At 41.1% G+C, this 25,494-nt stretch overlaps 1 protein-coding gene across 2 annotated transcripts; it reads right to left on the bottom strand.

Annotated features, from left to right (window-relative positions):
* Positions 1-1,514: 1,514 nt before the first annotated feature.
* MTF1 (metal regulatory transcription factor 1) lies at positions 1,515-24,546 on the bottom strand. 2 transcript variants are annotated; one of them, XM_075264459.1, is made up of 10 exons: positions 23,482-24,546; positions 16,553-16,791; positions 14,371-14,502; positions 13,616-13,689; positions 13,400-13,527; positions 12,813-12,890; positions 11,853-11,955; positions 6,484-7,043; positions 4,728-4,791; positions 1,515-3,727 (listed from the first exon to the last, which is right to left on the bottom strand). In XM_075264459.1, the coding sequence occupies exons 1-10, from the start codon at positions 23,911-23,913 to the stop codon at positions 3,348-3,350; spliced, it is 2,190 nt and encodes a 729-aa protein (XP_075120560.1). In that variant the 5' UTR covers positions 23,914-24,546; the 3' UTR covers positions 1,515-3,347. The 2 variants fall into 2 exon arrangements, with proteins under 2 accessions (XP_075120560.1, XP_075120561.1); XM_075264460.1 differs by having other exon boundaries at positions 4,728-4,788.
* Between the last annotated feature and the right edge of the window lie 948 nt (positions 24,547-25,494).

The raw sequence follows: 25,494 nt of genomic DNA, 5'->3' as shown, positions 1-25,494 counted from the left end.
AAAACGTAACAAAAAAAGCTGCGTTTCCACAACATTGGGCCTCAGCCTAAGTGTAATGCACATAGCATCCAACACAGATCCTGTACAGTGGTACACAGAGTCTCTATACAGGACCAAATTTTAAGAGTAAAATGCCTGTGTAAATTACAGAGTTATACAGTTATAGACTGCATAATATGGGAAGCATAAAGGTAAGTTAAAAGCTAATACACTACTGTCAGTGCCCTATTACACTCTAGATGTTAAACCTAAACCCTTCAACAAAGTCCCAGGGTTTAACATTAACAGAATTAAATCCAGGTCTTAAATTGTTTTAAAAAAAATTATAGACACCAAAAGCCTTTGAAAACCCATTGAAAGAATCGAGTTAACGCATTATGAGTCATGTTACCCTTTGCTACATCCGTATATACATACAGATAAGTACACGCAGTGTTCATAGCTGCATTCTCACAGTAGTCTGTAAATGCAAGCGGACATACACCCAAAACTTTCTTTAGATAGTAACACATCTGCTTTGCCAGGACAATAGGAAAACAAATGCTGACACAGACAGTCGTGTGCTTCTTTCATACATGCTGTTATGAGAGTTTTCCTGGTTTTCTGCCTGATTTACACTAGATTTTAACCCAAAATATTGGGTTAACATTTCTTGCTTCTGATCTGGCTTGTGGCCATGTATTAGCTCCAAGCCAGATCAGTAGCCACAATGTCAAAATTCTTTTACTTACCTAGATATTAGCTTTTTTCGATTTGTGGTGGCTATGTAAAATGAACAGCACTGCATGACGGCTGTCATGTCTGACTTAACTCACTTAAATAACTGTAGAATTGTCTGGATATCCTAGCAAATATAATGAATCTGCAGCGTAAGACGTTAATTCCAAAGTGACAATTGATATGGCTGCAAATAAGGCCATCACTGTAGACTAAAAAATACCAAATTTCTTTGTAAGTAAAACAATCAATTACAAGACCTGGACTTTGGCCACTACTTTAGCTGGCCATACACATTAAAGGGGTTTTCCAAGAAGAGACATTTATGGCATATCTACAGTATATGTATTCCATAAATGTATGTAGGTGTGAGAACCTATACCTGAACCTATATCTAAAATGAGCCCCCCAGCCTTCATGCCCCGCTATAAAGCTGAGAAGACTTTCCTTAATGGTTGGGTTTACAAAACAGTGCAGAGAAGTGAATTGGGGGGGGGGGGGTAAGGAAACAGTGACCAACGCAGTTCTTCTCAGCGAGGTTGCAGTCCGGCACCTATCAGACATTTGTGGACATGCCATAAAAGGGGCACAAATTAGATTTCCGTAAAGGGGTTGTCCCAAGAAATACATTTATCAACTAACCATAGGATAAGGGATAAATGTATAATGTCTGTGACCCACTTGCATCACAAGTTCCCCATTCAGAGAAAAATGAATAGAGATATGCTCTGCATTTATGTCTATGAGACTGACAGAGACAGCCAATCGCAGTACACAGCTATTGTAAATTCGTTGGGTACCGGTAGTGTTATTTTCCAGGGCCCGTAGCCATCATGTATTTTTAGAATGGCATAAGTATTTCAAATAAAGTTTAACATTATACAGACCATAATAAGTGAAGCCGTGCTGCTCCATTTTATTGTAAGCAGCAGATCCAGTGGGCCACAGGCTACTCTGTATAAACCTTCAGAAAGTACCTGTTCTGCCTACTGGTTCCCTGTTTGGTATGCAGGATCCTAGCGACAAGACGACGAGGGTCTGCCATCACATTTTTTGCAGAAACTAGGATTACTAAAAAGTGTTAACAAGAAGGCAGAACAAGCAGGTTGTCAAGATTTAGACAGGCAGCAGTCCGCAGGATAAAAGGTTTGGCTGGCTATGGCAAAACAATGAAGTAGCACAAATAGATTTAGTATATGGCATATTTACTATGGCAAGAACGATCTTCCCACTTTCACATTTTACTGGCAATGGAAGGCACAATGTAACAATGCATCAAGTCCCTGAATATTTCCTAACAGCAATATCAAACAGTGGCAGACCCCTAGCAAGTGTTATTCTCCTGGGAGATTGTCACTCAACCATAAGGTCATGCTTTTACATAAAAAAAAAATATATATAAATTTAAAAACACAAAAAAAACTCACATCTTCTAACAATCAGTAGTCGATAACTTTTAATTATAGCTTTTCAGTTTGTTGCTTTTCTTGTTAAGGGAGTCCCTTATGGATGTATTAGCAGTCATGTTATCTCAAGCTAATCCCAGAGGTCATACATCAGATGCTTGCAGCTCAGCTTGTCTCATTTAGGATTGGTTCAGTATCATAATGTGTTATTGGGAAGCCTTGGCCTTTCTAGCATGCAACTATTATTAATTGTGGCAGCTTTTTTTTTTTTTTTGGGGGGGGGGGATTTAGTGTTATTTAAAGTGGTTTTCCCACTAATACCACTTTTCCTCAACAGTGGATCGGTGGTGCACATGCGTGGCCACTGCTCTGTTTATTTCTTTTTTTCCCCTATCAGTATGTCTTTGGAGTGTGGGAGGAAACCCACGCAAACACGGGGAGAACATACAAACTCCTTACAGATGTTGCCCTAGGCAGGATTTGAACCCAGGACTTCAGCACTGCAAGGCTGTAGTGCTAACCACTGAGCCACCATGCTGCCTGCTCTGTTCATTTCTATGGGACTGAATGAGAGCACATAGTACAGAAAACCACTGAAATACAATAGTATAAGCAACTGGACCTTAGAAGTGACAAAGATGATGACAGCCGAAGGCTATATTGAGACAATTGGTAGCACTAGTGACTCATTTTAACTACTGAGTGACAGCTGCAGTTCAGAAAAATGCATAGAAGTCCATGTATTTGTTTGAACTATAGAAGTCGTTCAACAGTTATAATCAATTTGTAGTGCTACAAAAAGCCTTTGTGTAACTTACGTGATCATTGGTAGATTTCCAGCATCTCGAGAAAATGCAAATAAAGCCAATATTAAAACAATCTTATATATATCTGTCCTATTGTAAAATGTCTAGTAACAATCTCTCATAAAACATTAACTCCAGTGACATATATATTTTTCCCCATGAAAATCCACAAAGTGACTTATAGTGCAATAAAGCAATGGGTTACTGTGTATCCCAGCGGTACACCCTTATCAGTGCTGCAGGGTAAAGGTACTACTTTCCTTCAACTCAGGGGATTCTATACAATAAAAGACTCTGCTCTTCTACCAAAAAGTAAAATGGATTCAATGTGTTATTTAGCCAGAGATGGATGCTGAATGTTGCAAGTAAGAAGACTACAAAAATATCCAAAAACAGTCCATTCACTTAATTTTTTAGTCTACTTAGAAAAACTGCTAAGGCTGATGTCGTCTCCTTGCAGTAAGGCTTCCACAGGGACCAGGGAGGATGGATTCTCTGGACTCTGAAGAGAAAGGAAGTCTGAGATGTCCATAGAAGAAGGTGTCCATGGTTGAGAGTCTGTAGAGTTGAGTAAATGTCCACTGCTTCCTTCACAGGGTGATGGTGGGAGGGGGACAACGTCAGGGGGTGGCTCAGCTGCTGGTTTTGGGTTGGTGTTAGATTCTGACGTGGAACAGCCTTTGTTGTTCACAGACTTATCTTTAACAGAGTCTCTACAGGCACAGTTACACTGGCAGCTCTCTTCTTGTTTGATGATGATCACAGGAAGGCTCAATCCAATCTGCTGTACGGCATTACCTAAACAAGAGACACCGTGTCAGGAGACATACTGAAATAAACATGGAACGTCTATTGGCTGCTTGGTTAGATGGCCAATGCGTCATTATGACAAATTGCAACAAAAACAGCTTAGAATAAAACATGCACATAGTAACCGTTAAATGGATATTCCTATATCCAGGATCAGATTTAAAGTTGTTTTACTCAATACACTGCTTTATCTATCTTGTTCCATTTGTCAGATACCTCCAAATACCTGTTCTCAGTCTTTACAGCTCATTGCCAGGGATTCAGACCAGCCCTGCCATCTTGTAGCATTGGCTTGGCTGGTGACCAATATTTCTTTTCACAGTGAATGATGGCTAATGAAGCAGTCTGTCATTTCTGCAGCTGCTGAGCCCTCAAACAGAGTAGAACCATGCGTCTTCACTGCTGCGTGTAAACCCAGACTGCAGGGTGAAATTCAGCAGGGAGAAAGCCTGAACTGTCCATCACACAGGCTAAGCCTACCATCGCTGTTTTAACGCATTAGCGAGCCCCATTCAAAAGTTCCATAAGTGAGTCCCCTGCTTAAATTATTTAATATCCTCTCTAGTGGTCCTTCATGAGCCCCCACCTAATGCACTATACTCCCTCAATGAGCATTCAGTTGATATATTACATACAAATAAATTTATTAAAAAAAAAAAAAAGTTATACTCCCAGATCCTGCTCGAGGCTCGTCTTAGCTCCCTGACACAGACATCATCAGTTGCTAAAGGAGAAACCGCCTATGTCTTTTCACGGCTGCACATATCTACAAGGGGCACTCATTTGGAACAATTGTTCAAGCGATTATCAGTTCAGTCTCAACTATCTTTTGGATGCCATTTCTCCGCTCAATAACAGACCCTATTGATAACGGAAGTCACTGTGTCCATCACAAACCTCTTTTGGCATATATACCCGACATTGGGCTTGAATACAGTGGATACAGGTACCCCCGCCTCCCAATCCTTTCTACTTTTGATGGACATACCTCCTGTGCCAGAAAGCGGGACTGTAGTGGTGAAGAAGACCTTCTCTACTTTTGGAGCTTGCTGCTGTGTAAGGAAGTAAAGATCATTATCTAAAGCAGGACATAAGTCTAACATATAACATAAGACAAGTAGATCTTCTGCAAATACACTTTTCGCTTATACTCACACACCACAGATTTGTTGAATAGTATTCTGTGACTATATTGATTTCAATAAGACTTGAAATCCACATGCTTATGTAAATACAAACAATAGGCTCATTTAGACAAAATGGAATGGATTGTCACAGTGACATTTCTGCAAAAAATCTGCCCTGTGTAAATTAGATCTTCAATTTTTGTGCGAGTTTGAAAAAAATAAATAAAATGTAACACTACAACTGTATCCCATGCATGTGAATGCATTATCTGCAACCCCATTAACATGCTTTGGAAGTTATTGGCAAGTCAAGAGTGGCTTGAAAAAGAGTGGAGAATATGCAAGGAGTGAATTATATTTTTCCATCCTGCTAAATCCACTCTGACTTTGGCTAAAAAAAACAAACAAAAACATGCAGCAAAAACATGCAGTCTCAGCTTTTAATAAGAGGACTTTCCTGGCAGTTTGCAAATTTAAGCAACTCCATTTTTTTGCAGACTTTTCTTAATGGTGACAGCGATGAATGTAAGAAACTTCTTTGATTTGCCATGATTTTTTTTTTTTTTTTAAGGGCTAGTTCACACGTGGGCAAAGGGGAGGTTTTTGACAGCGGAATTCGCTTCAAAAACCTCTCCTTTAACATGGTGGTCTATGTAGACCACTAGCTTTTTTTTTCCTCCTAGCGTTTTCCGCCTGAAGAAGCGACATGACCTTTCTTCAGGCGGAAAACGCCTGAAGAATTGCATAGAAGTGAATGGGAGGCGAAAACCGCGCGGTAAAAAACCGCGCGGTTTTTTGCACACAAAACCGCGCGGTTTTTGCCTGCAGTTTCTATAGCACATATAGGGAAAAAAAACCCTAGCGAAAACCGCTAGCGAAAACCGCGTCAAAAACCGCGTGGAATGCAAAAAACAGCGTCAAAAAAACTCCTCGAGGTTTTTTACCTCGCACAAATAAGCTAGGCGGTTTTCATGTGTGAACTGACCCTCATTGTGGACAGTTATCTCCTCATAAATGTTCCTGCCCAATAACCTGTCCACAATAAGGAAATCATAGCTGAGCGTGTAACATGTCCCAGGCCATAGTTCCTTTATATACGGTAATCTCAATTGGCAATCGATCAAGAAAAAAGACTGTCATTATTAAGATAAAGAAAATCCTAAAACTCCGCAAATTTTTAAATTATGTATAATTGCAAAAATGTTAAAATTTTGTCTATAAATTTAAATATGGGTATGTTCGTAGGAAACCCCCTTTAGGACATGACACACATTAAGAACCCACAGTAGGTTAAGCCATTGGCTAACCTGCTGCAAAATATAGTAGCAGAGTAATGAACGGTATTTAAAGACATTCCATCCATACACTAGAAACAAACCCAAGCATTTTGAAAACACAGCATGTCAATTATTGCTGCATGCTAGCCAACAATGCAAAGGTTAAAAATTGGGGTCAGCCGTCGCAAAATTGAGACTAAAAGCTGCAGCAAAAACCAGCTGTTTCGGCTGTTTTCTGCCGCAGTCAGGTCCACTGAGGGATGTCAGCAACATACATCCTGTATCGGCCCCAACAAATGGTGCCTTAGCTTTAATCTGTACTTCTGTAGTAAATACTTACAGACTGCTCATGCGTTTGTGAAGATCCATTTAAAATCCACTGAAGATTTTGCTCATCCATTACTAGTCTAGGCTGCAAGATGGCAGCATTAGGAGTCTGTGTTAATGTTATGGAAGGGTTGCTGCCCAGAACTGTATTCGTATTGGAAACTGTAGCCTGCACCAGAGTTGGTAAAACAGTGTCTGAAGGGGCTGCTACAGGCAGCGTAGGTCCTGCAACCAGCGTAGGTCCTGCAACCACAGTCATTCCCTCCACTAAGGGCTGTGGGGTTTGTGGAGTTATGAAGTTGCTCTGGTTGATTGTAAAATGACCCTCATTGTGAACAGGTACTTCCAGCGGTTGAGGTGAAGTGGTGGATACAGCTGGTGCTGAATGAGTCCCACATCCTATGGTGCCAGCTGGTAAAGGCATAGATGTCGTGCTAGGTGCAGCTTGCAGGGAAGCCTCAGAGACTGTGTTTGGGTTAATAGTAGGGGTTACCAGAGATGAAGGATCCGTTGTGCTGGTCTCTGCATGACCTACTGGCTGAGTTTCTGTAGTCCAGCTTTTCAAGAGAGCTTCTGTGGGTCAATATAAAGAGTATGGTAAGTCCACTTTACAACTATGGTTATTGTATTAAAGCTTATAGCTACAGCATCAGGTTTATGAAGAGTTCTGTTTACATACAATAAGGGCACATTCACATGGCAATATTTTTGATCCATATTTCCTTCATGGAATTGGACATAATAAAAGGGAAGTAGAAAAAAATGCCCTTTCTTGTTGAGTAATCCAATTCTATTTTTTGTGGTAAAGTACAAAAATATTCTTAAATAAAAAAAAAAAAGCTAGCGTGATAGGGATAATAGTTAAAATTCAACTTTTACTCTGGAATTTAAAACCTAGACATATACACGTGTCACTAGTCAACAGGACACACCCTAAAAATTTATTCACCCTTCCTTGTAGCCAAACAAGTTTTCAATAAGTCTTGTCTACTACTACTCAGGATTGGTGGTTGAAAAAATGCTGCACAAAGATGTGAACTAGTGGCAAATCCAGATATAGCAGTAACGCATAGACCAGGGGTCGGCAACCCCTGGCACGCGTGCCAAGACTGGCACGCGAGGCATATTTTGCTGGCACGGCAGCCAGTCTGAGACTTCACACTAAATTGAGAGAGAGAGCGTCCTTTCAGTGCTCTGGTAGAGCTGCGGTGTAGGACACGCCCCCTTCTCTCCCTGCCCACCAATCAGAGGTGAGCCTCTCACTGTACAGGATAAGGGCTCCCTGGACCTGCTGCTACATGTGAGGAGAAGCTCCTGCCGTCTGCAGCCTGAGGAGAGGAAGCAAAGTGAAAGTAAAAACACCAGGTACGTGTGTGTTACTAACTATTCTTATTAATGTCAGGCATTTGGTTTTATTAATTTAGTTTTAGTAACTCCATGTGCCTCACATTAATAGCAGTTAACCCCATCATGTCCCTCACATTAACCCTGTGTGGCTCACATAAGGGTTACTGATGTGTGAGACATATGGGGGTACTAATAAAGGACCTAAATAATGAAGATATTCACTTATTACCTCCATATGTCTCACATATCCGTGTCCCTTATGTAAAGTACACAGGGGGTTAATGTGAGGGACATGATGGGGTTAATTGCTATTCATATGAGGCACATTGAGTTGTAACCTGCAATGCACATGACCAGACTCTTTATCTACAACTGTGGATAAAAGTACAGACCTATATATTTCAATTGACCCATATATACAGCCATTCTTTTTGTGGCTGTGTATCTGGGCCAAATTGAAGAACTGAAAACTATGGAGAAGGTCCTATATCTGTCCTATACATCCCCTATATCTGTCCTATACATCCCCTATATCTGTCCTATACATCCTCTATATCTGTCCTATACATCCCCTATATCTGTCCTATACATTCCCTATATCTGTCCTATACATCCCCTATATCTGTCCTATACATCCTCTATATCTGTCCTATGCATTCCCTAGATCTGTCCTATACATCCCCTATATCTGTCTACATTTGCAGCCTTGTCAATTCATTTCTAATGTATAGGTCAGTGAAAACCACATGCGTGCCATTTGTATACAGGAGGCCTAAGGCTGAGGCCCCACGTTGCAGAAATGCGGCATTTTTGTTGCAGATTTTGATGCGGTTTATTTCAACCAAAGCTAAAAATGGCTACAGAAGGAATGGGAAATATATAGGAAGCTTCTTATACGTCTCCCTTCTGCTCAATCCACTCCTGGCTTAGGCTCAGAAAAACACAGCAAAATATGTAACAAAAAAAGCTGTGTTCCCTGCGCCTCAGCCTTAGGCTAAAGCCCCACGTTGCAGAAACAGCTTTTTTTCGTTGCAGATTTTGCTGTTTTTTTTGAGCCGAAGCCAGGAGTAGATTGAGCAGGAGGGAGACCTATAAGAAGCTTCCTATATATTTCCCATTCGTTTTCTAGCCATTCTTGGCTTTGACGGAAAGAAAAACGCAGCTAAATCTGCAATAAAAAAGCTGCATTTATGTAATGTGGGGCCTCAGCCTTAGTGTGATTCTATTGGGTGGTGACACTGTAACTAGATGCAATTATAGCCAAATTCAGTTCCTGGGCACCAGTGCGGCCACTTTGTTGTAAGTGTGACACCGATTAATTTCTGGCTGGGGTTTTGCTGTTACTGCACCGCCAGGAACTAAAAGTGACTGAAATTAAACTGCGTTTCACTTAGGGAGCGTTCACACTACCGTTGGTGTCCGACAGCTAGTGTCCACTGCTAATGTCTGTTCAAAATCTTGTGCGGATATTAGTATCGGACACTAGCTGTGTCTGTGACATTTTGCATTGATTTAAATGGACATCGGGTGCGTTCGTTTACTGTTCGTGGGTGTCCTTAAGTGTCCGTTCCCAAAGATGTCCGACTTTTCAAGCGGACAGAAAAACCTACATATCGGGTTTTGCTGTCCGCTTGAAAAGTTAGACATCTTTGTGAATGGACAGTTAAGGACAGGCACGGAGTGTAAAAGAACGCACCCGGTGTCCGTTTAAATCAATGCAAAATGTCACAGACACAGCTAGTGTCCGCTGCTAATATCCGCACAAGATTTTGAACAGACATTAGCAGCAGACACTAGCTGTTGGACACAGACGGTAGTGTGAACGCTCCCTTACAGAAAACTGAAGTTACTAACGGTCAAGGACTGGATGGAGCATACAGGTACATTGTGTGTCAGCTGTTTACAGGTATGACCTTACTCTGCTCCCAGTCACATACATTACCACTAATTGTGGGTTACGCATGTACTTACATTGCTTCTAATGGAAAAGAACATGTGTATCCAGGCAAATAGTGGTAAGCGCATGTGGCTGGGAGCACAGTATGACAGCACCCCTATGTTGCGGTTTGTTCTATATGACTTTAGTGTAGGTGTCGTCAGCTTTACAATTATTGACCGGCACTCCGAGGACCTCATCTTTGATTTTTTAATTTAAATCGGCACGCCGAACAGAAAAGGTTGCCTACCCCTGGCATAGACCATCATTAATAGATAAAGAAGGTAGTGCAATGATGGAGTGATGTTAGTGATATAATATTCACCTCTGCTATAAGTAGGAGTGCTTCTGGACTTATGAGAGTTTAAATTATAAGTCACTGGAACAATGTCCAGCTGACCTCTAAATAAAGTCAGTCCACCTTCCTCCCGCTACAAGCCTACAATATCTCTGCCGCACTGAACACATTTCCCCAGTTGATAATTCTAACACTAAATTCATCAGGGGAGTCTCGTGAATAGTTAGAGAGAACAAGATCGAAAATAAAAAAGATGCGGTAAAAAAAAAACAACAGTTCCTAAATGCCTTGATGGTGGGCACCGGTGCTTCAAATGTTAAGCCTAACAGATGGATCAGTGGAAACGTGTTGTGTGAAGTGATAAATCTTCTTTATCTGGAAGTCTGATGGGTGAGTCTGGGTTTGGCAAATGCCAAGAGAACGTTATCTACCTAACTGCATTGTACATCTAAACCGTTCTGGTGGAGAAATTGTAATACTATGGATTTATTTTTCTGACACTTGTATACTTTCCTCCTATAACAACTGAACTTAGCTTCAAGGCCCTTGGCAGTGTCAGAGACCATGCAAAATAGTCTTCCCTGTTCATCTTGGGAGAAGGGAAGATAATTTAGGTGTGGTAAAGTCACTGGGAGTTATAGACTGTGGGATAGGGTCCCAATCCGTAGTCAGTATATATAGAAGGATCCCACTGTTTTTTATGATTGCAATTCCGATTTATTTCAGATAACAGGAATTCGTTACAACAGATGGTATATGTGTAAATGTTTTCGGCTCAAATAAAGCCTTCCTCAGACTCTATAAGTTGAATACATAGCATAGAACAAAATGAGCAGACAAACACCAAATGTGTACACAAGTAAATTACATTTGTGGAGAAATAAAGTAATAAACTATTTACATAATGTACAAAAAGCAATGTCACATGGGTATAGTACAGTATTCCAGGCCCATATAATGAACTCCTCGTATGTAGTGTACTGTAAAGGTTAGTGCCCTCTATATACATGAACAACTTATACAGAACCTTCTGGATCAGTACCATTAGATATACCATCTCATAAATGCCCCTTCTGTACTGTGATCCCACGAACGGGTAAAAGGAATGCGTAGAAAAATAGTGAAAGGAAAACCGGATTCAGAGGAGAAACGGGAAAAATAAAGTAATAGCAACTCACCAGTTATTGAGGTTAGTATAGTGCGAATAAGCTGGGTGGCAGGCATGGGAAGCAGATGGGCACATGCTGAATACATGGCAGCTTTCTATTACAGCTGTGGAGAGGGGAGAGATCTCCCACCAAAATTTCCAAGCAAGGGGGTTGGAAGAATTATAAAAAGGCATCTCTCCTTGACAAAAGAAGACCAGGAAGGCCAGAAGGCTTGTTAAAAACTTGGGCCCATTCCTGGCCAAAGCCATGTGACCTTGCACATGGAAGTGGGGTCACCAGCACTCTGGCTGTATATTCAGGATGTAGATATAACTGCAGTCAATTATGGAGCCACTGGTATCTTCAATAAGTGACATAATGATAAATTACAGCCTATCACTGTTTTATAGCACTGGATAAAACAGCACCAGGAGTATATGCTAGTGAACCAGAGGTCTTCAATTTAATGGCAGTTACCATACAGATAACTCAGCAGCTAACCCCACCAATCACTACACAGATAAATAAGATGTCAAATGTGGTAAAAAAAAATAAAAAAATCCCAAAAAGCTCATTTCACGTTTTTTATGATATACATCTGTTCTCAAGGTACAGTCCAGACACTCCTATACACATTTCAGTTATTCTTGTACCTGTCTGATTAGCAGAATCATTATCTTCTGTGTTTTCCGGACTCTGAAATATGGACTGGAATAGGTTTGGTGATAATAATGAGCCCAGGGCTTGTCCAGGACTCTAGGTCAGAAAAAGAAAAAAAAAAGTGTTATGATATATGTATGTTTTGTTATAGGTTTGGTCCATCAGATTAAAAAAATACTCCCCCCCAATCTCTCTACACACATTGTTTTCTTTGTACCAGGGATCTTTTTGATATTTACTCAAAACAAATGAAAATTTTGAATACTACAGGCGGTTTACTTTGGCAGTACAGAATATCTGAGCAATATACCATCAATGATTATACTAATGGGTGGGGGTCCCAGTGCTGTAAACCCAGACTAATCACTACTCTAGAGACTACATGGTTGGCCAATAGATAAAAGAGCATTTCGACTATTTTTTTAATTCATGATGTAAACTAATGAAAATCTCAGCACCTTACAGTAACTATTTTTGCTTGTTATTCACTTCTTTCTGGTCTAAGGCAATCCAACAGTTAGGCACATTTATTATTGTTGTATGCCACTTTTGTGGCGTAATAAAGTTGAACTTTTTAAATTTAACTTTTGTCAATTTTTGGTAAAGTGGTTTTTCTTTGCCAGCCACATTTTCCTGAAAGGGTTATGACCATTTTTTTTTACTGGAGTAAAGATGCCTGCAATCTATGCCTTGAGAAACAGGTAATAAGGCTGGTAAGTCACAGCCACTTATCTGAAGTGGAGTGAGTTATGTAAAAAAAAAAAAATTTTCTTTTTTTATTTTATGGACAAGAAGATAAGCTTCGGAATTGGCAGCACTAGAATTCACTAGATAAGTTAATGTTTGTATGTCAAGTTTGAAGAAGTTGCTCCTTTGTTCGAGTGGTCAGACAATATGCTATCAAGCTCTACACTATAACATATCATTTACATCTACTTTCCTAAAAGACTTACTCCATCTGTGTTTTCCCGCAGTTCTGAATCACTGGATAAAGTGCTTAAATAATTGAGGCAGAGCCAATGGTTTGTGTCCTGAAAAATAACAAGAGTTATGAGTGTGAGCAACACAACAGCTTTATTCTTATTTTTTTGGCATAGACAGTATAGCACCTAAAACAGGGGCTTAATTCAACATTCTATAAGCTCATGTAAGTGGGAGCGGGGGGGATTAGTACCAGTGTATAAAATGCCAAATCTTTATTCACAGTTTGAAATTATTTTTATGGAGATTCCTGCATAGACCCACATTATAGCTATATAATGGCTGTCTGCTAGATATTTGTTTAGAAGGAAGCTATTCCCCAATACCCCAAGAATATGCACGTGTTTTCCCATTAAGGAGAGAGTAGTATTTAGACAGTCACCTCTGGGGCAACTTATCTACATTCAGAACAAAGGATTGAGCATGAAATCCCACATGCACATTTCCCTAACATCTGCTGTCAGAGTCCAGACACCTCTATGCACATTAAATGATTAGTGGTTCAGAAGTCACTTATTACATTGGGCAGGTATACATAAACCTTAGTTTCCTTCAATACCTCTGAATTGTTGGGGAATTGATCATCCACACCGGTAAGATCGTGGCCCTTCATGTGACTTTTTAAGCTGTACTGTGTGCTGAATGTTTTCTCACATCCATCACTGGTGCAAAAAAATGGTCTCTCTCCTAGAAAGAGATGATCACAAAAATCAGACAAAATAGCCTCAATATACATGACTTTGTACACACAATGGCACAGCACTATATCGCTCACCTGTATGTTTCCGAGCATGTATTTTCAAGTGGTGGCTTGCAGCATATGCTTTGCCACATCCATCATGGTCACATCTGCAACATAAAGGCAGGGGAAAATAAAAATATAGATATATCCCAAATTTATGCAGTTATGGTGTACAATTATATTGAGTTGGATAGCAGTCAGCTGCTCAATGTATGCATATATCTACCAATACAAGCTGCATATATCTGATATTCATGCGCATATACGTGTGCGCATATAGATTTTATAGATCAACTGCACTCCCAAAAACACTGCATTTGGATAACAGATAAATAATTGAGAATGTGAATTTAGCTTTCGGAGTGAAAAAACAAACAAAAAACCTCTCAACCTTTCCTTTTAACTTCTCAATGATGAAATGAAATCTCATTAAGTGCAAGAAGGTTCTGTAATAGAACACATGACTGACTAGGTACAGTAGGTATGGAATCTAATAAAGTTATTAAGACAAAGGTGCAGAAATACTATTATGTGAGAAAAAGTGGTTTAATATTTTATATTGTAGCGTTATAAGAAGTGAGGTGATCCAGGGAATAGCTACACTGACCCAAAATCAGAACAAGACTCTGTACCCAACAAATGCCCTAGACGGCAGCAGTCAGGAGAAAAACGCAACATTCCCAGTGTTTTAGTACTTTTAATGGGAGGGAAAAGAATAAATGAGATATTGTTCAGCGGAGGTAGAAATCATAACGTTAAAAAGAGAAAATGAATAGATAGAAACTTACCGGAATGGTTTTTCCCGTGTGTGCGTGCGAATGTGCTTCCGTAAATCACTGTGGGTAGTGAAATACTTGCTGCAGCCTTCTGTCACACAATTGAATGTTTCCCCTGTGTGGAGTCTTTTGTGTGCTCTTAATCTATGGAAGGAAAATCACTATATTATACTTATTCAGCAATTTTTGAAAGTAAGGCACTGTTCACACTGTGGTTTGTTTTTTGGGGGGGTTTTTTTTTGCAGTAATTTCGATGCAATCTGAGGAGATGGCTTCTAATAGAGAATCCAATGCAGATGTGAACATAGCCCTGCTACATATAGAAAATCTTAGGACAAAAAAAAAAAACTCACTACATTCTTGCACATCGTTATACAAAGTTATTCTTAATATAAGCATTCCTGTTTGAAGATGTATGTGTGGGTAAACATAGGCATAGGTGAGATGAATGTTCTAGGTGTTTAGGAGGTTAATATTTAATATGGGTAGCAAAGATTAAATGCTAATAAACCTCTGGCAGAAAAAGGGTTAAATAATACAATGGAGTATGGCTAGTCTAGAACAGGGAAACTATAAAAAAAAAAAAAGAAAAGAAAGAAAATTTGTGGGCAGGGATAAACAGGACGCGGCCAGAGCTAGATTATATTATACCAAATGACCAGTTCCATTAACCAGATGAATAGGCCAACTCATTCTCTTTGTTCCTCTACACATTTATTACCTCAACAATACCTGTTGGGATTAAACCTTATTAGAAAGGGCTACAAACATTGTAAGGAGCTAATTCTACCCTTGCTTGCTTGGTGAACCTAATGAATTTCGCAAATGCCTACCACTACTACCAAGTGCATTTATAAAAAGCATCTACAGTATAATGGCCATATTAGAATGCCTGCTGTCAGCCCGCAGGAATGCCTATCAACAAGAAACACATTGATAGGCACTTGTTACACAGGCCAAAGTAAATTAGGAAGAAGCTTTATCTCCCCCTTCCACTGTTTGAGTAATCAGCAGCACTGCCCCGATCACACAGGGTAATGTGCTGCTGATAGCTTGTATCTTTCATAAAAAATGTGACTGGCCAACCAGAGAGCATTCGCCCATTTGTCAGATCATCTTCAGCTCTACTAAACAGGGCTATTATAGGTAGTGTTTCTTGCAGTACTCGTTGATAATAGCCCTGAACCAATATTCAAGCTAAGCTAATAGGGCCTTATTTGCTGGACACTATCCATTTGTAATTACAAGAAAGACCCTTTGAGAGGACTGTCACATGAATAAATATTATTAAAGAGGACCTTTCACCATTTTGCCCATAGGCGGTTCTATATACTGCCGGAAAGCTGACAGTGCGCTGAGTTCAGTGCACTGTCGGCTTTCCCGATCTGTGCCCGGTGTGAAGAGCTTACGGTCCCGGTACCGTAGCTCTTCTATGGTCAGAAGGGCTTTTCTGACAGCCAGAGACGTCCTTCTTCACAGCACAGCCAATCATGCTCCCGGCTCTCACAGCACAGCGCGATTGGCTGTGCTGTGAAGAAGGACGTCTCTGGCTAACTGTCAGAAACGCCCTTCTGGCCATAGAAGAGCTACGGTACCGGACCGTAAGCTCTTCACACTGGGCCCAGATGGGGAAAGCCGACAGTGCGCTGAACTCAGCGCACTGTCAGCTTTCCGGCAGTATATAGAACTGCCTGTGGGCAAAATGGTGAAAGGTCCTCTTTAAATCAAGCAAAATATAAGTTTTATTGCAATCAATGAAAAAAAAAAAAAGTTCCTGTGTCTACATTCTGGTGATCAAACATGCCCAGGAACTTAGTCCCACTGTCTGGATCCTGTGGAGATTCCTGTTATTATACAGGGCAGCCAATAAGAATGACTAACTGAAAAGGTGCTGTTTTGCACTTTAATCTAATATTCAATCACAAGACAAACACTTCATATGTAGGATGAAGTAACTCCCTTTCCATTGGTGGTTTCTGTAATCCCTCTGTTGCAGAGACTGAAGTTATAAATTAAAAAGAAATAAAAAATTTATATATATATATATATATATATATATATATATATATATATATATATATTACCCTAAGTGAACCTAAGCAGTCACGGTGCTAAGTTACCCATTACAAACTCTCTGTAAAGAATCACCCATTCCTTTGATGAGGCTTCCTCTGATTCTACATGAAAATCTCACCTGTAAAGAGTATTAAAAGCCTTTTCACAACCTTGCACATCACATTCAAAGGGCTTCTCCTTAGTGTGTACACGAACATGGATCTTGAGGCTGTATGAGGTAAGAAATGCCTTTCCGCAGCCCTCCTGGTTACATACAAATGTATATTCTCCTCGATGAGTTTTCTGGTGAGTGCGCAGGTTGCCTGCTGTGCTGTATGTACGAAGACAGCCTTCAAATGTACACTGATAGCGCTTCACCTGCAATAGAAGATCATGATATATATGAACTATTTCAGAAGACTTTCTGTTAAAGGACATCAAAAGTACAATTTTAGATGCATACTACCACGTGCGCAAATGTGTCCTGAGGCAGGGGAGGTGAGAGAATATTATATCAAGTACAAAGAAATTCAAAAAAATAAATAAAATCCAGTGCTTAAAAGGGACTCTGTTGAGGGTATATACTATTGAGAACTACCATGCGTCTTTGAGAAAGAGCGTAGAGTCTTCCAAGGTGAGCAAGTCAAGGATGGCAACAGAGCCAGCATTTAGAGACTGTAACATTCCAGGCAGGACATCTTGCATTCATAAGTAGGCCTCGGAGTTTCAACCAGGTGGAAGGGTTGAATCCACTGATAAAGTGCCATATGTATTCTTAATCCGTTGCAAGATGGGTTGTATGGTGCAGAGCAGTAAATATAGTGAAACATGTTTAAAATCCACCAGGCTAGGCATCTCTCAAAATACTTTCTTTTTCCATGTAGTGATGGAGGTGACAAAGTACAACACAAGGGTTAAGTGGATCGACGGGTCCAGAGAACTGGACTCTGTCTGTGGAAAGTTGCCCCCACTGGTCTGAGTGACAGCGCTGAATATAGTTTGCACTTTATAAAAAAAGATCATCTTGGGCGACCAGCTCAAGAGATCATTCCTACTCTGACCTCTATTTCCTTCATCATCAAGTGGCGTGTTAGGAATCAAAGTCAGGCCTGTGCAATAGACAGTGCCGTTTCCAGAGCTGTGGAGACGGTCGGTTAGTTGGGTAGTATTCGACCTAACTGGCATGAGGGCCTGCTCTAGCCTGGCTTGTTTTGTAAGAAGTACTTGTATCAGTACCTGTATGAGGCCGCACAAACCTCGCAAGATTTTAGCTGCTGGGTACTTGTTACCTGACAGACTGTCCCCTCCATCTGGGGGGGGAAGGGTTCAGTGTCTAGAGCCATCAGCATTTTGAGGAAATATTCACAAAATGAGATGGCGGGAAATGAGAATTAGTGGAGAGTGCAGACAATTGCCAAGAAGATGACTGAAGCGCCATGTCTTCTGCGTCTCAGAATGCAGACTTGCTAGGTTATGCGAGGTACCTGGTGATAATTGGATTTGGGTGTCATATATTTTGTCATCCCAGAGTGCAGAGCGATCTGGAGGTATTACTACAGTGACTTTCTGTCATATCCAGGTCACAGAATATGGTAGAATCCAACAGGAAATTACTTGTTATCATGAAGCTCAGAGAAGACAGCATGACAGTCATTGCCAAGTGGACCGTTTGTACACCAGTCTTAATAAAGGCCCAAATTGGGCAAAGCATGTCTGAGTTATTATATTAGGTGCACTCCCGGATAGGAACTGGTGTAGATATCCTATACTCACACCTGAAAAACACAGTGAGCACTACAACTCATGCTAGCATGGGGACACAGCTGATCCAGTTTGGTTGTAGAATTTGGATCACCACCACATAAAGACAGATGATCAATTTTAAAATTCTGGATAACCCTTTTATTAAAGACTAGACTAGAAGTACAGGACTCATAGTACTATGTACTGATAACTACAATTAGTACAATCCACGCCGTGTGTAAAAGCTTTACTGTTCCCCACCCATCAATGCTGGGATTATCATTAATGACCCACCTTCTTGTTGTGTAACACTATAAAAACTGCATTGTCATGGCTGAAAAAGAGGCGCAGCGATGTGTGCAAAGAAGCCTTGCTATAAGATTACACAACAGTGTGTTTACTGCGGGCAGATGAAGTGAGAAGCCATAAACAGCTGACAATAACCAAATCAAAGAAAAATGACTTCTCCAGATATTTTAGGAACAGATTCTGCAGCAATTTCCATTTACTTAATGTTCTTTCTACTGTATACCAACCTGACCTCTACTGTGTGATCGCTCCTTCCATGCAGTTACATTATCACTCATGCATATCCCATATCCTAAGAATCAATGATTTTATGATCAGCCAACAAGCGAGCATTTGCTCACTAATCTGCGTACATCTTTACGTGAATGTTCTTTCAGCTGATCATCGGCTTGTGTAAACGAAAAAAAACACCAGCTCCAAGTGCTTTATTTTTCCACAGCCAGGACCCACATCAGACAGAGATGGTGGGCAATGGAGTGCTGGGGACAGGCGAGTATGCTTATTTATGTTACACTTCTTGAGCCTCCAGACATGTTGCTCCACTTAATTTTAAAAATAACTTTTTTTTTCAACTCCAAACCCCTAGTATACGGCCCTCAAGCTCACACGTTAATGATTTGACGAGAATTTCACAAGAAAGTCACATTATATATACCCTGAATCCACCTCCTATATAAACTAATAGGGACTTCACAACCCCATTCATGTGTTCAGGAAAGCCGTTGTGGGGCCTTCGGTCTACACCATACGGAGAACAAAAAGGCCAAGAATTTTTGAGCCAATCTGTGTGTATATCCACGGCAGAGATCCAACGCTGACACTTACTATTGTGCTCTGTGAATCTGCAGTCTCATGTTGTATTCAAGCAGCACGTTACTGCCACAACGTCAGTAATGGTGCACATGACTGCTGCATCCATCACATAATGTATGCATGTAAAAGCATGATATCCGCAGGGGTTTGTTTTTTTTCTAAATCTTAATAACCGCCTTTAAAGGCCTACAATATATTATCTAATATTGGAGGGAGTCCAATATTCAGGACCCCCACCGATTAGCTGTTCATACTCCACACAGCTGATTCAGAGTACAAACCAGTTGGGGTGACGGTCAGCAGACCACATGAATTTGATAGGCTATCAATACCCAGTCGTGGACAACCACTTTATACATGAGCCTTGTTAATTAATAAAATTCATGCTGCATATGAAATGCATCAATAGTAGTATGGACAGAATGTAACCAGGTCAGCAATGGCATATTGTAAGACTAGGTCCACCATATGGCCTGAGATGCATTTACATGGAAATACTCAAACCAACAACAAGCAACTAATCATGTGAAAAGTAGGTGAATAGAATCTAAGGAACATTTCTTGCAGCTGGTTGGATAAGGAGCGCTATTGCTGCCTAGATTATTACCACTTCTAGGTTATTAACTGTTTGTAGATAGAGAGGGCAGATGGAGTAGGGTAACTGAAAGATCACTTTGACAACAAACAGGTCAGTTTTATTAACTGCCCAACCTTTTTTTTTTTTTTTTTTTCTGCAGGGGTGACAATAATGTCCCTATAAGTGTCTAAGGAACCTGTAAAGGAATCTGTGTAAAGTGTTGTACTCATGCATGAGACCGAATTCTATTTCCAGTAGAGGTTATGGTGAAAGATTACAAAAGTTAAAAGAGTTTGCCAATTCCTTTTTATTGATAACCTATTCTCACAATAGGTCATCACTAAGATCAGTGGGGATCCAATGCCCAGGAACCTTGCTGTTTAGTCATTTGAAGAGGCTGCAGTATGCATACAAGTGCCGTGACCCCTTCACTACTTACATCACACACTGTCTTCTATAGGCCTAATGCACATGATGGGACATTAAAAAAAACAAACAAAAAAAAAAAAAAAACTGACATGTGAATAGACCCCTGGACATTCATAGTTTTAAAAATGGCAGTGTGAAAGCCATTTTTCACTGTCGTGCGAATGAGGCCTTATGGTAGCAGTGCAATGCAATTACAGCTTCAACTTATATCACTGAATGGGACAAGGATGAAAAAGATGGGATGTGATTAGAGATGAGCGAGTACTATTCGAAACTCCAGTTTCGAATAGCACGGACCCATAGGAATGAATGGACGTAGCCGGCACACATGGGGTTAAGCGGTCGGCCGCCAGCAAAGTCTGCGTGCCGGCCGCTTCCATTCATTCCTATCGGTGTGTGCTATTCAAAACGGACGTTTTGAAAAGTACTTGCTCATCTCTAGATGTGTTACAACAGGTAAGGGGTCATGCCGCTCATACGAGTGCCATAGCCACTTCTAACAGCTGATCGGTGGGAGCGTCAATGTTTTGTGCGCGCAGTGTGCGCCAAGCACACGGTTCCCATTATAGTCTATGGGGTCCATGCGCTTTGACAGCACAGCGCTTGCAATTGTATTCCATCCGGGGGGGTCTCCATGCGGACTCTCCCTGTACAGAATGCATACGCTAATATGAACCAGGGGTTCGCGAGGGACTTTCAATTTTGGTTATTTTTCAATTACTTGCCCAGCCTTAGCTACTTAAAGAGGTATTCCCATGAACAAAGCAATTTTTAAATTTGTAGATAATTAAAAGTTAAATATTTTTTTGCAAATCTAAGTAATTAAACATTTTCTCTAAGTATCTTCTGGTTATTGTCTTGATCGGTTGCCAGTGGATATGACCATCACTGCAGGACCTTTCTAAGATCAGAAAATCAGCCATGATTCCCTTATTGTGGATGAGATATCTTGTGATACATGTAATATCCCAGCTACAATAAGAAAATCATGGCTGGGTTCCTGACAAGTCCCAGACCATAGATACTTTCATGGTAGTATTTATTCGCAACCAATCAAGACAACAGACTGTCACCACCAAGATGGTTAGAGAAAAATTTTAAAACTCTGCAGAGTTTTTACCTACTTATATTTGCCAAACCATTTAAAACTTTCAGTTCTCTACAAATATAGATATGATTATGTTCATGGGATTACGCCTTTAACGGGAGTTTACAAGTTTTACTAAAATAGATTAAGAAATAATGACTCCCATTCATGTGTTACATAAATCACAACAACCAGAACTATCATGTCAGAAGAGTTGGCACTTTATAAATCAAGGCAAATAATAAGACAGCAATAAAGATGAACCTTGTGCCTCTAAATGCAATAATCTGAGGAAACTACTACATCATAAACATCAGAGGAAAAGCTTGCTCGAAATTATCTACAGGCAGGGGCACTTTAATAAGAGCATCCAGAAAATGCCCAGAAACTTCACAGGCCACCTGAAATAACATTGCTATCTGACTTGTAAGCGGCTCTCCACCAGTGACTACATGCAGTCTATCTTCTTACTGGATTAAAGAGGTTGTCCAGGAATATTTTTTTTAATTGATAACTTATCCTTAGGATACGCCATAAATATAAAGTCAGTGGGGGTGTGACAGTTATTCCCTGTACAGATCCGCTTCTGGGCTGCATCCAGTGCCCATACTATGAAGTGCACAGAAGCAGATGGCTTGGCGCCATTACTGTACCTTAGCTCCCAATGATATCAATGGAAGTTGAGCTGAAGTAAAAGCAACTGGCCACTGTATGGAGCTATCTGCTCCAAGCTCTGTACACTGTGTAGTATTGTGACCAAAAACATCCCCAAACAGCTGTACAGCTGCTGGCCCCCCATCCATTAGATATTTATCGACTACTAAGAATAGGCCATTACTAAAAAATAAATAAAATTCTGGACGACCCCTTTAAACAAGATCTGTCAACTCTTTACAAGTCTGTTTAGTAAATACTTGTATGACCCACAAAATAACAGTTCTGGAACATCTTCTCTTGTTACTCTGCTGTGATGTTCCTGTTATTTCTCCTAAACATTTATAATTATGTTGACAAAAGGGTGTTACCCTCTGGGGGGGTGTTACATTCTGCACATTCTGATACTGCCAGTCAGTGCTGCCAGGATTAGATTGTGCAGGGAAGCAGCCCTGTTATGACATGTCAGGAGCAGTGACAGGTTATATTAAAGAGGACCTTTCATCACTTGGGGCACATGCTGTTTTATACACCGCTAGAAAGCCAACAGTGCGCTGAATTCAGTGCACTGTCGGCTTTCACGATCTGTCCCCCCGGTTAAGAGCTATCGGTGTCGGTACCGTAGCTCTTCACCGTCAGAAGGGCATTCCTGATAGTAAGTCAGGAACGCCCTTCCTCACAGCAGCACCTATAGCGCTGTACTGTGTGAGTGGGAAGGAACACCCCCTCCCTCTTCTGATAGTATATCTATAGATGTTCCTTCCCACTCTCACAGTACAGCACAATAGGCGCTGCTGTGAGGAAGGGCGTACCTGACTTACTATCAGGAACGCCCTTCTGACGGTGAAGAGCTACGGTACCGGCACCAATATCTCTTCAGCAGGGGAACAGATAGTGAAAGCCAACAGTGCTTTCAAGCAATATATAAAACCACATGTGCCCCAAGTGATGAAAGGTCCTCCTTAAATACAACCTTTCACCACCTCCACCAAATCAAGTTCTTATCATCCATTAATAGCTGCCCCTCCACTGATTCCAGCACAGTTACCCCACTGCTTCTGAGCAACAACCACAGATAGTTTTGGTGCCTAATATGCTATTTGTGCTCCGTAATGTCATAAGGGCGGTGTCAGGCAAGGGCGGTGTCAGGCAGGGGCGGGAGTGGTGGTGGGGTTTGATTCTAATCTCCACTCAGAGGCAGCCAGTGTCAAAGCTTAGAAGTAAACCCCCGTCTTCTCCTGCCTGAGTCTAAATATCATAACAGAAACCAAAACCAACAGCACTGTTTGCTTGGGAACAATGGATGCTAGAGAAAAAATTCCAACTATATCACAATCAGTGGAGCAGTGACTATTACTTGATGAACAAAGCTGGACTTGTTGGAGATGTGGAAATGTCTGCTTGAAGGGGTGAAATTCACATATCAATATGTAAAGATGTTGTGTATCTACATTACCTCCTTTTGCTTTGTTTCTGGGCACTCAGAGTGTAGGGTCAGCGTGGCTCCTTCAATGTTCCTGGGCATAGGAGTAGAACCAGGGTTAATAGTAAGGTGAATCTGATCTGGAGAAATGATGTGCTGGACATATCCTTGAGACATAGCATCCTGATCAGACATAAGCAACAGGCCTTCTTCATTAGCAGCATCTAGGAATGGTAAATTAGTGCCGATGTTACTTTCATCCTCCTCCTCTTCATCATCATCCTCCTCCTCCTCTTCCTCCGAGGGCTGCTGATCCTGCTCTATGAGGACAGTGGTGGTATCATATACTGTGGCTACTTCTCGCCCTCCTTTATCCAGGAACCACTTCCTCATCTTGTCATCTGGGCATACGTCCTCCTCTTCTTCCATAGACATAAGGGCCAGTTCTGGGCTATTTTCTCCCATGTTATGCAGCTGGTAAAGCTTCTCTACATACAGAGGAAACTTATTTTCTGGAGAACAGAGACAAGCTGTGAAAGTTTCACAGGAGCATCACGTGTCACAAGCTTCCACATTCACATCCTCTTCCAGTCCACATGTGACTTCCCAGCATAATATAGGAAAGCCAGTCCTCAATAGAGATAATGTGCAGCTCAGTCCATCTCAGGCTCTCTCTGTCGCCGCCACAAAACTCAATGCAGTCACATGGAGAGAAGGAGGGACCTTCCGACATGACCAACTCCTGAGCAGGCTATCCGGGACCATAGTGCTGAAGAAGAGACACAGTATGGAGCCACCTGGGAGCAGCTACTTCTATCTAGAGCGGCGGCTGCTAGTACAGACAACAGCTGACAGAAGATCCTAGGGCCGCACGTCCAGCAGACGGCCACTGGTCTCCATAGACACTGCTGCAACCTAGCTCAGCGCTCGCTCTTTACATAGCCTCAGCGTACAAAGGAGCGCAGCTTCACCTTCTCAGCCCACAGCAATGGCTTCAGTAACCAGGAAGGGAAAGTGACCGACAAACTGCTCGGTGGCCGTGCCCCGGTGTCCTCAATTCACGCTCGTACAGCGCCACTTCCTGATCCGCTTCCTTGTCTTGGCTGCTAGGAAGAGACGGAATACAAAGAGGGTCAAACATCGCTGAAAGCGCTCGACGCGTGTGATGATCATGTGAGGCGACGGAAGTGCTCTGTACGTCATAAGTAATGGCTCTTACACCGGAAGAACGTATATATACAGTAGATATATATCTATATGTAGATAGAAATCTAAAATTATATATATATATATATATACACACACACAAAATATATATATATATACACACTATACATATATATATATATATATACACACACATTATATATATATATATATATATATATATATATATACACTCACCGGCCACTTTATTAGGTACACCATGCTAGTAACGGGTTGGACCCCCTTTTGCCTTCAGAACTGCCTCAATTCTTCGTGGCATAGATTCAACAAGGTGCTGGAAGCATTCCTCAGAGATTTTGGTCCATATTGACATGATGGCATCACACAGTTGCCGCAGATTTGTCGGCTGCACATCCATGATGCGAATCTCCCGTTCCACCACATCCCAAAGATGCTCTATTGGATTGAGATCTGGTGACTGTGGAGGCCATTGGAGTACAGTGAACTCATTGTCATGTTCAAGAAACCAGTCTGAGATGATTCCAGCTTTATGACATGGCGCATTATCCTGCTGAAAGTAGCCATCAGATGTTGGGTACATTGTGGTCATAAAGGGATGGACATGGTCAGCAACAATACTCAGGTAGGCTTTGGCGTTGCAACGATGCTCAATTGGTACCAAGGGGCCCAAAGAGTGCCAAGAAAATATTCCCCACACCATGACACCACCAGCCTGAACCGTTGATACAAGGCAGGATGGATCCATGCTTTCATGTTGTTGACGCCAAATTCTGACCCTACCATCTGAATGTCGCAGCAGAAATCGAGACTCATCAGACCAGGCAACGTTTTTCCAGTCTTCAATTGTCCAATTTCGAT

Source organism: Leptodactylus fuscus, chromosome 2 (assembly GCF_031893055.1).
Source record: "Leptodactylus fuscus isolate aLepFus1 chromosome 2, aLepFus1.hap2, whole genome shotgun sequence".
In the NCBI taxonomy this organism is placed as follows: Eukaryota; Metazoa; Chordata; class Amphibia; order Anura; family Leptodactylidae; genus Leptodactylus; species Leptodactylus fuscus.
This window is presented reverse-complemented; position numbering and strand designations above follow the sequence as displayed.

What these genes read in the sequence shown, in the direction of transcription:
- MTF1 (XM_075264459.1), bottom strand. Translation starts at nt 23,913, where the DNA reads ATGGGAGAAAATAGCCCAGAACTGGCCCTTATGTCTATGGAAGAAGAG. An exon ending in AATTCCCCAACAATTCAGAG is followed by an intron (nt 12,891 to 13,399) that starts GTATTGAAGGAA and finishes GTTATTTTTCAG; the next exon opens with GACACAAACCATTGGCTCTG. An exon ending in CCCGCTTTCTGGCACAGGAG is followed by an intron (nt 3,728 to 4,727) that starts GTATGTCCATCA and finishes TCTCTTGTTTAG; the next exon opens with GTAATGCCGTACAGCAGATT.